Raw genomic sequence first — 17,034 nt, 5'->3', positions numbered from 1 at the left:
AATTAAAAAAGATGGGGAGAAAATTTACCCACCTCTCATGAAAAGACCGCGTGAAAGACCCAAAAAAATAGAATTAAACCCTCGGATGAGCCTAAAAGAAGGCACAAGTGTCCACTATGTGGTGAGTATGGACACCGTGAAAAGACTTACAAAAATCCCGCATCTCAAAGTATCGATCCAACTGAAACATCCACGTCTACAAGGTTGCTCAAAATTACATTTATTTTGTCTTATTTCATAAATAGATATCAAAACATATACAATGCTAATATTGTTTTTATTTATTTTAGGAAACGTGGAAAGAAAACAAAATCTGGCGGTAGCTTGAGAGTTTCAGGGTCGATGTGAAAAAAATTAATGACAATAGTTGGTCGTTTTGACAATTTTCTTATTTTTATTGATTACAAGTTGTAAGATGTTGCTAAATAGGTTTTTCTAATACGTATGTTGCTAGAAATAGTTTGTTTAGAAAGTATGATGGTAAAATGGTTTTTCTACAAAGTATGTTGCTACAAATATGTTTGTTTACAAACTATGTTGCTAAAAATATTTGTCTAGAAAGTATGTTGCTGAAATTTAAAACAACAGGGACCAAACTATAACTAAAGCAAAATTTAAAACAACAGGGACTAAACTGCAATAATTGCTAAACTAAAAACAACCGGCACCAAAATGTAATTAATGAAAAAATTAAAACAACATGGACCAAACTGTAAGTATTGCAAAATTAAAATCAACAAGGAACAAACTGTAATTATTGCAAAACTAAAAACAACAGGACCAAATTGTAATTAGTGCCAGATGTGAAACAACATGGACCAAACATGTAAGTATTCTTATTAAAAAGTATAGAGATAAAAACATTGGCTATTGTAATTAATAGCATCGTACTTACACATCATCCATTATAATATCAGAGATGTACTTCATACATCACATTACATGCTCCTAACAAGTTGCATCAAACTACTAAAAATGCTATATTAACATAAAGGGCATCCTCTATACCAATACATTCGCTCGGTCGATTTGGAAAGAGGGACTAGATGCAAAAAGACTTTGTCTGCTTGTGCAAATCCTTTACAAAAGCCTGTCCACTTTCTTATTAATCACTACCTTTCTCGTTTCTTTCAATTTTCCTATAGAGCCTAAATTTTTCAAAACAGATACCTTCAAGGGGCACAACACCCCTGAGACAAGATCTTTAAGAGATTGTCCCCCTTGTAAGATGCTTTTTTTTAACAGTTTCAATAACTTGGGTAGAGCAGGAATTTAGAATCTTCAACACGTGTTCCATGTACTTCCCACAAACCTCTGTCGCTAGATGATCTAAATCATGAATTATCTGCAAAACACAACAAAACAATAAGTTATTAACTGAATAAAATTTAATTTTATAAAATAATATTTTTTTTCTCTATCTGCTAGTTTAAATTCATTTACTTTTTCTAACTGTACATCACAAACAACACGTTTGAATGTCTCATTCCATTCCTTCAAGCCAACCAAACATGATAATGGAATGTAACTACCCATTGCATTCCATCATACAGAATAGAACCTAAAACTTATAAAATTGAAGAAGAAAGAGAGACATACATAAACAAAATCATTAGGGGCAGCAACAAGTGCCCATTCAAAGCCTGAGTTACGGGTTCTATGACCAGAGAGTCCAGTTGACAACCAATTTGCATATTTGTAGTTCTGTACATCAAATTTTTGCCATGTCAGCAATATTATTATTAATTAAAAAAATTATAAAAGGGTTGAAATTTGATTGGAAAATTGACCTAGATATTAGTTGCAGAGTTAAGCGAAGAAATTTATCAGAGATAGAAAGGACAAGAATGTCTTCTCGCCAACAGGAATTGAGGCATTCCAAAAGAGTAAGATTTTGCTTTAAAGTCACGTTCTGAGAAGATCCCTGATCAGAATCGGAATTTGACTTCAGAATTGGAGTTAGACTGGAACCAACAAATGCAGAATCTAATGTGTCACACCCCAAAACTGGAACGGCGGAATCATTCGGGGGTGGAGGACGTCATGTACAATATCATAACAATGCAAAGTAGTAAACAAGCAACAACATCATCCATTGCATTAATAATATAATTTTAATACAAGTGTGTTCTGTGAAGTGTAATAGACACCAAAAATATGAATCAAAATAAAAGATGAGTCTTGAACGAGCTCCATCTTCTCAAAACCTGGCACCGGTACCTGTCTACTGGTGACCTGAGAATACAAGTTATTTTGAAAGAGTTTATCATCATTAAAGCTGGTGAGATCATAAGTATTTTAGTGTCATTGTTTGTATGAAAGTGTTTGTAAGTATGCGATGTGTAAGTTTGTAAATGTTTGTAAAGTGTTTGAATCTCCTAGAAAACCCTATATTTTCTACTAAAAGTAGCCTTCTACCAAGGCATCAAGTGTTTGTATGTGTGTCTCTTGTAAGAGTATGTATTTTTCCCAAATCTGACTATCATTAACCAAAAATATAGTTTTTACATTACTGTTCATTGTGTGAAGATCACAAAGTGAATGCATTGGGAAATAAAATAGTACTGTAGTGTTGTATTAAGTAACTACTGCTGTACTAACTACCTTAAACCAATTGTTATTTAAAGTACCATGTGATCTGCCTGTACCATACTACCGACTAGAAACACGACGATGTAAGACGTCGGAAGGAATGACGTTTGGCACCCGTAGACTTGCAAGTCCCACTGTAGCGAGCAGCAAGGTGTAGGATAGTCAATCCAGTATAGATCTATACACAAACTCAACGCTCTCCACTTAAGGAGATTCTGAATACAAAAGGAGCCATGACAGGTGATGTCATGCCCCGTTACGTGGCTCACATAACTGTAGTAGTGTTCTTGTATATGTATTATGTGTACTAGCTGTATTATATGTTCTCTCTCTGTCTAGTATGTATGTATGTTCTCTCTGTTTCTCATAATAGTATGTTCTCTTGTATAATGTATAGTATGTACTAGCTGTATTGTATGTTCTCTCTCTGTCTAGTATGTATGTATGTTCTCTCTGTTTCTCATAATAGTATGTTCTCTTGTATAATGTATAGTATGTACTAGCTGTATTGTATGTTCTCTATCTGTCTAGTATGTATGTATGTTCTCTCTGTTTCTCATAATAGTATGTTCTCTTGTATAATGTATAGTATGTACTAGCTGTATTGTATGTTCTCTCTCTGTCTAGTATGTATGTATGTTCTCTCTGTTTCTCATAATAGTATGTATTGACTCATGTATGAACTGACTCATTGTATGTTTCATTGTTCTAGTAATAGTATTAGTAACTTCCTAAACTATACCTATTATAGCTTACTAGTAATGTTGTTTGTATGTATGAACATGTTTGCATACCTTTGCTACCCAAAGGCATTGAATTGAAAGAAGGAACTTTTATATCTATATACATATACATAATATATAACTAGGATTCAAACGACCTTCGAACAAACAACCGATACCCTAAGTCCACAACCAAACAAGGAACAGGAGGTAAGGTGAGCTATCAGTCCTAAGTCCTTTCAATCCTACTTATATAACTATATCTATATAGATACACATTTAACAAATATAAGTTTAAAAGAGTTTATTGAAAGTATTTAACACGTAAAAGAGTTTGTAAAACAGTTTGAAGTAGTTTGTTTGATAACACAGTTTGAAAAGTAAGAAATCCACTTGTTTGGTAGTTATTAATCACATGTGATTGAAATAATAACTATAATAGTTCAACTTGTATTCCCCCCATAAAAGCATTTAAAATCATTTAAAAGGTTGATTAAGGGGTATGAACTCACCTGTAGTGAGTGGTTTGGATGAACGGATGGTATAGGATGCTAAGTGTCAAGTGAAGACTTGAACACACACACGGATCCTAATTAACTTATAATAACACATATATGTATCCAATTAGTTATTTAACAACTAATTAATCACGTAAAGACACCCTAGAACATGGAAAAAACTTTGATTCAAGTGCTATAAGCACCAAGGATTGCATCTAAGGGTTGTAGGGCTTTGCTTTTGAGTTTATGGTCCAAGGGTAAACTCTTCATGAGTTTACGGTTTTGGGTTTACGGTCCTAATGGGTTTACGGCCGTAAACCCATGGTAACTTCTACCATTTGGTGTTTTAAGGTCTTATAAGTCAAGGTTAAGCATCTTATAGTCAAGTCCAAGCCTTAGGAAGCATTAGTGGCACAATGGCACTACTTTATAGAGTTTATGGCCCATGGACCATTCCTCATGAGTTTACGGCCGTAAACTCATGTGTGCTTGGTTCTTTTGTTTGTTTAAGGTCCTATACTCCACAAGGAAGTGATCTAGACTTGTATCCAAGGCTTAGTAAGGGACTAGGGCTCACAATGGCCCTTTAATTAGAGTTTACGGTCCAAGGAGATTGCCTTGGCCGTAAACTCTTATGATCTTATGTTTCTTGTTGTTTTCTAGTTGTTTAACAAGTGTATCAAGCCTATAACAAGCTAAGGTAAGAGTACTTACAATATAGAAGCTTGTAAGGGAGTTCACGGCCCAAGAACACTAGTGTGTGTTCTTGGTGTTCTTGGTGAAATGAAGAATGCTTGAAGATCTAACCAAATGAAATGATTTGATGGATGAAATCATGTAAGATCACTAGATTAAGGAAGAGATCAACTAAACAAGGAAGAAAACACTTACTTTCTTGAAGATTTTGAAGAAGAATTGAATGATAGTTGAGAGAGAAATGGTTTCTAAACTTGAAAATGTGAAAAAGTGATAAAAATGACTAAGTGTCACTTATATAGTCCTTAGGGTTTACGGCCCCAATACCATTTGGGCCGTAAACTCCAAACTCTTGGAGTTTTGGAACTTAAATGTTGCACACTTTACCCTAAAGTATCCTCTCTCCAGTTATCTCTTGCAGTACTAGGCTTTAGAACACTCAAACTGACTCAAAAGGCTTAAAAGTTAGCAAAAACAATTCTGAATTCTATTGAAGTGAATGGTTGTACAGAATAGAAATTTCAGGTTGTCACATCATCCCCCCGTTAGAAGGAATTTCGTCCCGAAATTAGAGTTTAAGCAAATAAGTAGTTACAAATAACTAAGTAAAAAGACGAGGATATTTCAGTTTCATCTGATCCTCTCGCTCCCAAGTGAATTCAGGTCCTCGCTTGGCGTTCCAGCGAACCTTCACTATCGGGATACGACTTTGTTTCGTTTGCTTGACCTCCCGGTCCATGATCTCTACAGGTTCTTCCACGAAGTTGAGGCTCTCGTTGATCTCGATCTCGTCGAGTGGGATTACAAGATTCTCGTCGGACAGACACTTTTTCAAGTTCGAGACGTGGAAAGTGGAATGTACATTACTGAGCTCGCGGGGTAAGTTAAGTTTGTAAGCTATAGGGTCGATTCTAGCGAGAATCTCGAAAGGCCCTATGTATCTTGGATTTAGCTTTCCACGCTTTCCAAAGCGTATTAAGCCCTTCCAGGGTGAGACCTTCAATAGAACACGGTCTCCTACCTGGAATTCCAACGATTTCCTTCGTTTATCTGTGTAGCTTTTCTGTCGGTCTCTAGAGGCTTTCAATCGTTCACGAATCTGAACGATCTTCTCTGTCGTTTCCCGAATGATCTCCGGACCCGTGAGAGTGCTGTCAGGAACTCGTCCTTTAGCTAACTGGGTATCACCCACCTCAGCCCAGCACAGAGGGGATCTGCACTTTCGGCCATAGAGGGCCTCGAATGGAGCAGCCTTTATGCTCGTGTGATAACTGTTGTTGTAGGAAAATTCGACAAGGGGTAAATGAGTATCCCATGCTTTCCCAAAGTCGATCACACAGGCTCGCAACATATCTTCCAAGGTTTGTATAGTCCTCTCACTTTGTCCGTCGGTCTGTGGATGATAGGCTGTACTCATGTCCAGCCTAGTTCCTAGGGAACTTTGTAGCGACTGCTAGAACCTCGAAGTGAATCTACTATCTCTGTCCAAGATAATGGATATGGGAACACCGTGCAGTCGTACAATCTCCCGAATGTAGGTTCTTGTAAGCTTCTCCATCTTGTCTGTTTCTTAGATAGGCAGGAAGTGTGCGGACTTGGTCAATCTGTCGACGATGACCCATATGGTATCAAGTCCACCCGTTGTCTTGGGCAACTTGGTTATGAAGTCCATAGTGATCCGCTCCCACTTCCATTCCGGTATCTCCGGTTGTTGTAGTAGACCTGAGGGTTTCTGGTATTCGACCTTGACCTTGGCGCAAGTAAGGCATTTACTCACGAAGGTAGCAATCTCTGCTTTCATGCTAGGCCACCAGTATAGCTTTTTAAGATCCAGATACATCTTATCTGAACCTGGGTGGACGGAATAACGTGTGTTGTGCGCCTCTGTCATGACCAAGTCTCTGAAACCTCCGTGTTTCGGTGTCCAGATCCGATCCATGAGATATAAGGCTCCGCCACCTTTGACTTCCAAGTTCTTATCCATCTCTCTCAGGGATTCAACCGCCACATTTTCAGGTTTCAAAGCGTCAAGCTGAGCTTCCTTAATTTGCATGGACAAGTGTGAATGGATAGTCATAGTCAATGATTTGACTCTACGACCAGAGTATTCTTTCCGACTTAGGGCGTCAGCTACTACGTTGGCTTTACCCGGATGATAACGAATTTCGCATTCGTAATCACTGAGTAGCTCGACCCACCGTCGTTGTCTCATGTTGAGCTCCTTCTGGTCGAATATATGTTGTAGGCTTTTGTGGTCTGTAAAGATAGTGATTTTTGTACCATACAGGTAGTGTCTCCAGATCTTCAGAGGAAACACAACTGCTCCTAGCTCAAGATCGTGTGTGGTGTAGTTGACCTCGTGTGTCTTCAGCTGTCTCGAGGCATTGGCGATGACCTTACCTCGTTGCATCAGAACACAGCCGAGCCCTTGATTTGACGCATCGCAATAGACAACGAAGTCTTCTATCCCTTCGGGGAGGGATAGTATTGTGCACAAGGCTCGCTTGAGCGTTTGGAACGCTCTCTCCTGCCTCTCTTCCTAGTTAAAGGCCACGCCCTTCTGGGTCAAAGTCGTGAGAAGTTTTGCAATTCGTGAGAAGTTCTGAATGAACCTGCGATAGTAGCCAGCGAGGCCTAGAAATTGACGAATTTCTGTAGGCGTCTTCGGTGCTGACCAGCTCTCAATGGCTTTGATTTTGGAAGGGTCCACGTGTATTCCCTTTTTGCTAACCACGTGCCCTAAGAATTTGACTCTTCGGATCCAAAATTCGCATTTCTAGAACTTCGCATAGAGCTTCTCCGAACGCAGTGTTTCCAAGACCTGTCGCAGATGTCGACTATGCTCCTCCTTACTACGAGAATAGATAAGTATGTCATCGATGAAGATGATGACGAACTGATCCAAGTAAGGACGGCACACCCTATTCATTAAATCCATGAATACTGCGGGCGCGTTTGTTAATCCGAACGGCATCACTACGAATTCGTAGTGCCCATAACGAGTTCGGAAGGTTGTCTTCGGGACATCCTACCTAGCACTCGTAGTTGGTGATATCCGGATCTTAGATCGATTTTCGAAAAGAAGTTCGCCCCTTGCAGTTGATCAAATAAATCATCTATGCGAGGCAGATGATAACGATTCTTGACGGTCAGTTTGTTGAGCTCCCTGTAGTCGATGCACATACGAAACGATCCGTCTTTCTTCTTGACGAACAAGACTGGAGCTCCCCAGGGTGAGAAGCTTGGTCTTATAAAGCCCTTGCTGAGCAGTTCGTTAAGTTGACTGGACAATTCTTGCATCTCTGTAGGTGCTAAACGATAGGGCGATTTGGCTACTGGGGTAGCCCCTGGAATTAGGTCGATTCTGAACTCGACTTGACGTTGCGGAGGTAATCCTGGGAGTTCTTCCGGAAAGATGTTGGGAAAGTCGCGTACTACTGGAATGTTCTTAATGTCTTTCGTTTCTTGGCTCACATCTACCACATGAGCAATGAATGTGCGACATTCCTTTCGCAAGAATTTCTGGGCTTGAATACTCGAGATGATACGAAGGTTCGTGCCGGGTTCGTCGCCATAAACTACTAGAGTTTCGCCGGACAGCAGATTAAGGCGAACAGCCTTTTCATAACACATGATGTCGGCACGATGAAGATTCAACCAATCCATGCCGATAATGACGTCAAAACTTTTAATTGAGACCGACATGAGGTCGATCGAAAATGAATGGCTATCTAGAGTTAGGGTACACCCTATGAATATACTGCTAGTGCTTTCCGTCTTTCCATTAGCCATTTCTACAGTGAACGGTTCTTTAAGTGCTCGTGATTTTTGCTTAAGTAAATGAGCAAATTTTTGGTTCACGAAACTCCTCTCCGCTCCACTATCAAACAGTATGCATGCATAAGAGTTATCGAGGAGAAACGTACCAGTGACCACTGTGGGGTCGGCAACCGCCTCCTCGTGGCCTATGGCCAGAACTCTTCCCACTCCACCGGCGTTCCCTGCCTTCGGGCAGTTCCTTTTGTAGTGGCCCGCCTTGCCACAACCGTAGCAAGCTTGGCCCACACCAGCGCTGGGGACTTGGGTGATTGGTTTTGCTGGAGCCTTGCAGAAGCGGGCAGTGTGCCCTTTCCTGCTGCAGTTAGAGCACTGCATTTCTCGGCAGGCTCCGATGTGGTGGAAGTTGCACTTGTTGCACTTTGGCAAACTTCCAGCGTACTGCTTTACCGGAGCAGCAGCGGCAGGTGCTATCGCAGCATGAACTGCAACGACCTGCTGCTTCTTGGCAGCTTTCTTCTTCTTCTTGTCATCCCATAACTTCCGCTTGGAATCAGCGGTTTTGGAAGGTTCTGAGATGGCTAGGGTTGTTGTTGCCGCTGGGGTACGGATCCCATGGTCAATGAGACGCTATGCGAACCGCTTGGCACTATCGAATGTAGTGGGGTTTGAAGCCAAAACATTTCCCTGGAATGGAGGCACCAGCCCCCATATGTATCTTTCTATCTTCTTTCCCTCTGTATGAACCATGTTGGGACAGAGGGCCACCAGCTCACAGAACCTGGCGGTGTAGGAGACTATGTCGGAGCCTTTCATGGTTAGGCTCCACAGTTCCTGGTCCAGCTTTTGGATCTCGCCCCTCGGGCAGTACTCTTCAATCATCAGCTCTTTCAGAGCTTCCCAGTCCATAGCATTAGCCACTATGAGAGATAGTGACTTGACATGGCTATTCCACCATGTCGGGGCCTTTGCCTCGAAGGTGCACGCAGCAAATTTGACTTTGCTTCCTTCTGGGCATGAGCAGATCTCGAAGATCGACTCTGTCTTTTCGAACCATTGCGAGAGGGTAATGACTCCGCCAGTCCCTTTAAAGGACAATGGCTTGCAGTTGGTGAAGTCCTTATAGGAGCACTCTCTCAAGCACACAAGAGCTTCACCATGGGTCGAATGAACAGGCGTTTCCGCACCACTGGCGTTGGTGGAATGATATTGAGCCATGGATGTAGCCACAGCCGCAGGTACTGCAACATTCAGAGCTGCCGTATCGATTTGAGGAGCAGGTGGTGTTGCAGTTATCGGAGGATCGCATCTCGTTGATCGGCGCGGAGGCATCCTTTAACTATAGGTTTAGAAAGATGAAGATATTGATAAGAATTTAATAGGGAGAATGTGATGAGAATGACTCATGGACTAACTCTCCATAGCCCAACAGCACAATTGAATAGCACGATTGAATGTAGATCTAATACTAAAAGATGATAGCTTTTGGATAATAATTTCCATGAGATTAGATATCTGTCAATAATACTGGGATTATAGATGTAACAAGTTCGGGAAAAATGACCTAGAAGTAGGTCTTACATCAAACCAAGATGGAAAAATTTTGACAGAACTACGACCTAATCAAGACCTAACAGGTGCAAGTTTTAACAAAGATAGGAAATCAGACTAGGGTTTTTACATAAACTAAGTTATATCCAAAAGAGAAGTCGAGAAGACTCTATCTACGAGGAGAACTACTAGGGTGGGTTCTTGACTCAGACAGATGGCGTTCTATGTCCCTCATACGCCTTTCAGATCTTGCTTGCTGAGCTCGAAGTTCCCTAACTTCAGCTTGGGAGGCAGCTAGATGTTGCTGCAGAGTCCCATTGGTTATCCTAACCCTTTCCATAGCTACCTCGAGTTGGTGAATGTGGACCGTGTTAACGCCAGAGTTGGCGTCAATCTCCACCACTCGGTCGATAGTTGCTCGACCTTGCTCGGTGTTCCGAGAAATCCTACGGACCATGATGGGCAGGACACGATCAGCTAAACCTCCCTCGGTGAGGTTGTAAAAGCTTCTGTCCCCATTGTAGGGAATGGGTTGACCCTGTTCCTGACTCCATCTGTCCAAGTTTGTGGCCCACAGAGGTGTGAGTCCTTGAAATGCTGGATGAGGGTTTGGGTTTGGAGCTACTGGGGGTAGGTTGTTGACTTCCGGCTCTGAGTCAGAACCATCAGAAAAGCCTTCAGCTTGGTGATCATCCAAAGGGATTGGGTGATCATCTTCTGGTTCTTCTCCCAGCCATCCCGCATTGCCGTTTTTGGGATAGTACGGGTCTCCGGGGATATGGAATCCAGCCATGATATCTATGCGAGAAAAGGGATATAAGAAATAAGCACATAAGTAATTTATAGTAACACAAAATACTCCTATAGTATTTTAGGTTTATGTTTTATTCTAAGGTTTTCGTTGTGGTATTGTTGGTAAGTTTTTAGACTTGTTGCAACCTCACAACCACACTTAGGCACATGCTAGTCACTCCTCGGATAATATAGTTGATCAGGCTATATCTTCCCAGATTTGACTATATGTCTCTAAGTCTACTCTTGCTGCCCAACAATCGTAATACTTTTGTTCTGTCCTAGTGACACTGATTTTATTATGAATGCAGGTATGTATACTTGGTTAAATATTTTATTATTTAAAAGTATAAACTCTTTATCAGAGTATTTTTAAATCCCGCTGTGTTTATAGTTCGTATATCTTTTATGGGTTGATATACTCGATTCACTATAAATAATGCTCTAATACCAATCTGTCACACCCCAAAACCGGAACGACGGAATCGTTCGGGGGTGGAGGACGTCATGTACAGTATCACAACAATGCAAAGTAGTAAACAAGCAACAACATCATCCATTGCATTAATAATATAATTTTAATACAAGTGTGTTATGTGAAGTGTAATAGACACCAAAAATATGAATCAAAATAAAAGATGAGTCTTGAACGAGCTCCATCTTCTCAAAACCTGGCACCGGTACCTGTCTACTGGTGACCTGAGAATACAAGTTATTTTGAAAGAGTTTATCAGCATTAAAGCTAGTGAGATCATAAGTATTTTAGTGTCATTGTTTGTATGAAAGTGTTTGTAAGTATGCGATGTGTAAGTTTGTAAATTTTTGTAAAGTGTTTGAATCTCCTAGAAAACCCTATATTTTCTACTAAAAGTAGCCTTCTACCAAGGCATCAAGTGTTTGTATGTGTGTCTCTTGTAAGAGTATGTATTTTTCCCAAATCTGACTATCATTAACCAAAAATATAGTTTTTACATTACTGTTCATTGTGTGAAGATCACAAAGTGAATGCATTGGGAAATAAAATAGTACTATAGTGTTGTATAAAGTAACTACTGTTGTACTAACTACCTTAAACCAATTGTTATTTAAAGTACCATGTGATCTGCCTGTACCATACTACCGACTAGAAACACGACGATGTAAGACGTCGGAAGGTATGACGTTTGGCACCCGTAGACTTGCAAGTCCCACTGTAGCGAGCAGCAAGGTGTAGGATAGTCAATCCAGTATAGATCTATACACAAACTCAACGCTCTCCACTTAAGGAGATTCTGAATACAAAAGGAGCCATGACAGGTGATGTCATGCCCCGTTACGTGGCTCACATAACTGTAGTAGTGTTCTTGTATATGTATTATGTGTACTAGCTGTATTATATGTTCTCTCTCTGTCTAGTATGTATGTATGTTCTCTCTGTTTCTCATAATAGTATGTTCTCTTGTATAATGTATAGTATGTACTAGCTGTATTGTATGTTCTCTCTCTGTCTAGTATGTATGTATGTTCTCTCTGTTTCTCATAATAGTATGTTCTCTTGTATAATGTATAGTATGTACTAGCTGTATTGTATGTTCTCTATCTGTCTAGTATGTATGTATGTTCTCTCTGTTTCTCATAATAGTATGTTCTCTTGTATAATGTATAGTATGTACTAGCTGTATTGTATGTTCTCTCTCTGTCTAGTATGTATGTATGTTCTCTCTGTTTCTCATAATAGTATGTATTGACTCATGTATGAACTGACTCATTGTATGTTTCATTGTTCTAGTAATAGTATTAGTAACTTCCTAAACTATACCTATTATAGCTTACTAGTAATGTTGTTTGTATGTATGAACATGTTTGCATACCTTTGCTACCCAAAGGCATTGAATTGAAAGAAGGAACTTTTATATCTATATACATATACATAATATATAACTAGGATTCAAACGACCTTCGAACAAACAACCGATACCCTAAGTCCACAACCAAACAAGGAACAGGAGGTAAGGTGAGCTATCAGTCCTAAGTCCTTTCAATCCTACTTATATAACTATATCTATATAGATACACATTTAACAAATATAAGTTTAAAAGAGTTTATTGAAAGTATTTAACACGTAAAAGAGTTTGTAAAACAGTTTGAAGTAGTTTGTTTGATAACACAGTTTGAAAAGTAAGAAATCCACTTGTTTGGTAGTTATTAATCACATGTGATTGAAATAATAACTATAATAGTTCAACTTGTATCCCCCCCATAAAAGCATTTAAAATCATTTAAAAGGTTGATTAAGGGGTATGAACTCACCTGTAGTGAGTGGTTTGGATGAACGGATGGTATAGGATGCTAAGTGTCAAGTGAAGACTTGAACACACACACGGATCCTAATTAACATATAATAACACATATATGTATCCAATTAGTTATTTAACAACTAATTAATCACGTAAAGACACCCTAGAACATGGAAAAAACTTTGATTCAAGTGCTATAAGCACCAAGGATTGCATCTAAGGGTTGTAGGCCTTTGCTTTTGAGTTTATGGTCCAAGGGTAAACTCTTCATGAGTTTACGGTTTTGGGTTTACGGTCCCAATGGGTTTACGGCCGTAAACCCATGGTAACTTCTACCATTTGGTGTTTTAAGGTCTTATAAGTCAAGGTTAAGCATCTTATAGTCAAGTCCAAGCCTTAGGAAGCATTAGTGGCACAATGGCACTACTTTATAGAGTTTATGGCCCATGGACCATTCCTCATGAGTTTACGGCCGTAAACTCATGTGTGCTTGGTTCTTTTGTTTGTTTAAGGTCCTATACTCCACAAGGAAGTGATCTAGACTTGTATCCAAGGCTTAGTAAGGGACTAGGGCTCACAATGGCCCTTTAATTAGAGTTTACGGTCCAAGGAGATTGCCTTGGCCGTAAACTCTTATGATCTTATGTTTCTTGTTGTTTTCTAGTTGTTTAACAAGTGTATCAAGCCTATAACAAGCTAAGGTAAGAGTACTTACAATATAGAAGCTTGTAAGGGAGTTCACGGCCCAAGAACACTAGTGTGTGTTCTTGGTGTTCTTGGTGAAATGAAGAATGCTTGAAGATCTAACCAAATGAAATGATTTGATGGATGAAATCATGTAAGATCACTAGATTAAGGAAGAGATCAACTAAACAAGGAAGAAAACACTTACTTTCTTGAAGATTTTGAAGAAGAATTGGATGATACTTGAGAGAGAAATGGTTTCTAAACTTGAAAATGTGAAAAAGTGATAAAAATGACTAAGTGTGACTTATATAGTCCTTAGGGCTTACGGCCCCAATACCATTTAGGCCATAAACTCCAAACTCTTGGAGTTTTGGAACTTAAATGTTGCACCCTTTACCCTAAAGTATCCTCTCTCAAGTTATCTCTTGCAGTACTAGGCTTTAGAACACTCAAACTGACTCCAAAAAGCTTAAAAGTTAGCAGAAATAATTCTGACTTCTAGTGAAGTGAATGGTTGTATATAATAGAAATTTTGGGTTGTCACATAATGAACCTGTGATTTCCTGAAACCTACAAGTAAGATGCAGATGCACTTGAATTAGGTGTGTTTGGTTGGATGGAATTGAATGACAAAAGAATGGAATGGGATAGAATAAGCAAGGTAATGGAATGAGTTATTACATTCCATGATTATGCTTGGTTGGCTTGTAGGAATGGAATGAATTATTTATATCATATGTAACTAAATACAATGTATACAATTAACTCTACTTAATAGATTATTTGAATTATAATACAATAAGATAGTATGGTTATTTTACCTAAATGGTTATTTCCAAAATATAATTACTTTACAATTTAGGGTCCCAACATCATATATCATCACATAAAGGGAATTAGAAGTACCTCAGTGAGAAATACACCCCAATGTTCCATTGTTTAATGAAATCTACATATACAACCTCAGCTCTAAAGTTGGCAACAACAAATCTTGAAGGACAATATCCTTAAATAACAATGCAAAGTTAAATCTCAAACAGCATAGCAACTCAAATACAAATCCAGATACATGAAATAAGAATTTATTCTATTACCTTCTAAATCAGCCAAAAATTCAAGACTTGACTTGTAGTTATTCAAGAACTCTGTAGGTCTTCCAGGAGAAAAAGCCCCTGACTTTCCCTGCTGAATTGCCCAAAGAACCTCCTTAATAATTGAATTTGCAAGAAAGCTAAATACATGCAAACCCGAATTTTTTGCAATAGTAAGGGACAATTACATACCATCAAAGTTCAAACACAACAATAATACCCAAATCATGTAGAAAAATCTCCTTATATTCCTGATGGTATAGAAAAAAGGAATAAAGAATGAACATATACTTGCAGAAGAAATCTCCAACAAAAATGTACAATCTTGAGCAATGAGATTCTTGATTTGTTTGTAGTCTTCTTCAAGCTCATCACTAGTGGACCCACCAACCACTTTAGATGAAGTGTAGGGAATCACTTTCTGAACTAATGGTACCACTATTGTTGATCTGAATATCTCTTTTGTATTTTGGGTATTGTCCACAAAAGCATAAGCACGTAAGCAATTATATATTGCATTTACATCTTTGTGTATCAATCCATCTACAAAACAGTGTCCCAAACTTGTGTCCAACAATAAGCTGGCATTTTGTATCCTTTTTTCCATGGTCTCAATAAAAGGCAGGTTCTGTACTGCCGTTAACACATAAAGAATGCGTGTAAGTTACTAAGACAGAATTGATCAAGAAGGATGCGTAAATTTTTGTTTGTATAACAGGGATGTAGTGGAAAGACCTTGGCATGAGCAAAGTAGAACTTTAGCCTATTCATTTCACTGGGGCTGAAGATCATAGGCGAAATTAAAAGTTCGAAGTTCACTGGAAACTGTATTGTAGCTCAAATCCAACACAACTAAGCTATCAAATACAACATAACTAAGCTGGATGTAAAAAGAATTTGAACAACTGAAACTAGGAACCCTAAAATCGAAATTGAAGAGATGGAAAATAGGAATAGGTTGAAGTTGATTTTACCTGATGTGATGATGTGAGTGTACGACAACAAGGGGGGAGAAGGATGTTGTGTGTTGCGGTCGGAAGGGAGATGCGATACGGAAGGATGCTGCGATAGCACAATGAAGTTGTGATCAATAATCCCTTGTGAATGTGTGTATCGTTTTGGAATTTAAAACTAAGGGCAATTCTGTCCATTTAAAATGTTTTTTAGCTTTAATGATTTTAAAATGATAAAAAATATTATAAATCAATAAAAATAACCAAAAAACTAGATTTGGGTATATATGATATTAAAAAACATTAAGAAGGGCAAATACGATATTTAAAGTTTAGGCCGGACAAATACGATATTTAGTTGTTTAGCAAGGGCGTATACGAAATTCTCCCCTAGTGTTATAACTATTGTTATATAAAAACTCAACTAGTGGTAATTGAGTGTCCCATGTATTACTGAAGTCTATCACAAATGTGCGGAGAATTGACTTCCAAAGTTTGTATCGTTCTTTCACTCTGGCCATCTATTTGTGGATTATACGAAACATTCATGTCTAGCTTAGTTCCTAAGGACCTCTGCAATGATTGCCAAAATATGGAAGTGAATCTGCCATCTCGGTCCGTGATAATAGCTATTAACACACGATGCAGTCTGACTATCTCCTTGAGATAGGTCCTGATAAGTTTCTCCATCTTGTCACTTTCTTTGATGTCTAGGAAATGGGCAGACTTGGTCAAATGGTCAACCACTACTTAAATAATGTCATAACCACTTGAAGTTCTTGACAACTTCGTTATGAAGTCCAAGTTCTTGACAACTTCGTTATTAAATCATATATGATTTAATCGCATGTGATTATATGTATTTAATCATGTGATTATTTTAGAAAAGATTTTTTAGCGAACCTTGTTTAAGGGTGGGTAGCGATGGGTGGTGGTTGTGGTGGGCGGTGGGTGGAGTTGATAGGTGGGTGCTAGCGGGTGGTGGTGGCTTGTGATGCTGGTTGGAGGTGGTGATAGTGGTGGTGGTGGTGGCGGGTGTTGCTGATGGGTGGAGTAGTGATATTTGGTGATGGTGGTGGAGGTAGAGAGGTTGGTGGGTGGTGGTGGTAGTGGTTGGTAGGTGATGGTGGTCATGGATGATAGTTGGTTTGTTTTGGTTGTGGGTGGTGGTGAAGGGTGTTAGGGGTGACAGGTAGTGGTAGGGGATGGTGGTTATAGTGGGTGGTGTGTGGGTCAGTGGTGGTGGTGTAGATCGGTTGGTGATGGCGGGTGGTGGTGATGGGTAGTAGTGGCATGTGATGATGTTAGGTGGTGGTAGGTGGTAGTGGTGATAGGGGTGACATGTGGGCTGGTGGGTAGTGGTAGGGGTGGTGGAGATGGGTGTATGGATGGTGGT

General features: G+C 39.3%; 1 protein-coding gene across 1 annotated transcript; it reads right to left on the bottom strand.

Moving 5' to 3' along the window:
* Positions 1-1,204: 1,204 nt before the first annotated feature.
* LOC145106913 (conserved oligomeric Golgi complex subunit 2-like) lies at positions 1,205-15,292 on the bottom strand. The gene is made up of 7 exons (XM_079043832.1): positions 14,906-15,292; positions 14,689-14,800; positions 14,501-14,600; positions 1,910-1,964; positions 1,600-1,704; positions 1,444-1,494; positions 1,205-1,345 (listed from the first exon to the last, which is right to left on the bottom strand). Exons 1-7 carry the CDS (start codon positions 15,290-15,292, stop codon positions 1,205-1,207), a joined length of 951 nt encoding a protein of 316 aa, XP_078899958.1.
* Positions 15,293-17,034: the final 1,742 nt, after the last annotated feature.

This window comes from Lactuca virosa, chromosome 4 (assembly GCF_052849685.1).
Source record: "Lactuca virosa cultivar CGN04683 chromosome 4, Lactuca_virosa_CGN04683_v6, whole genome shotgun sequence".
Taxonomy (NCBI): Eukaryota; Viridiplantae; Streptophyta; class Magnoliopsida; order Asterales; family Asteraceae; genus Lactuca; species Lactuca virosa.
The sequence above is the reverse complement of the archived record's forward strand: the minus strand, read 5'-3'. Positions and strand labels throughout refer to the sequence as shown.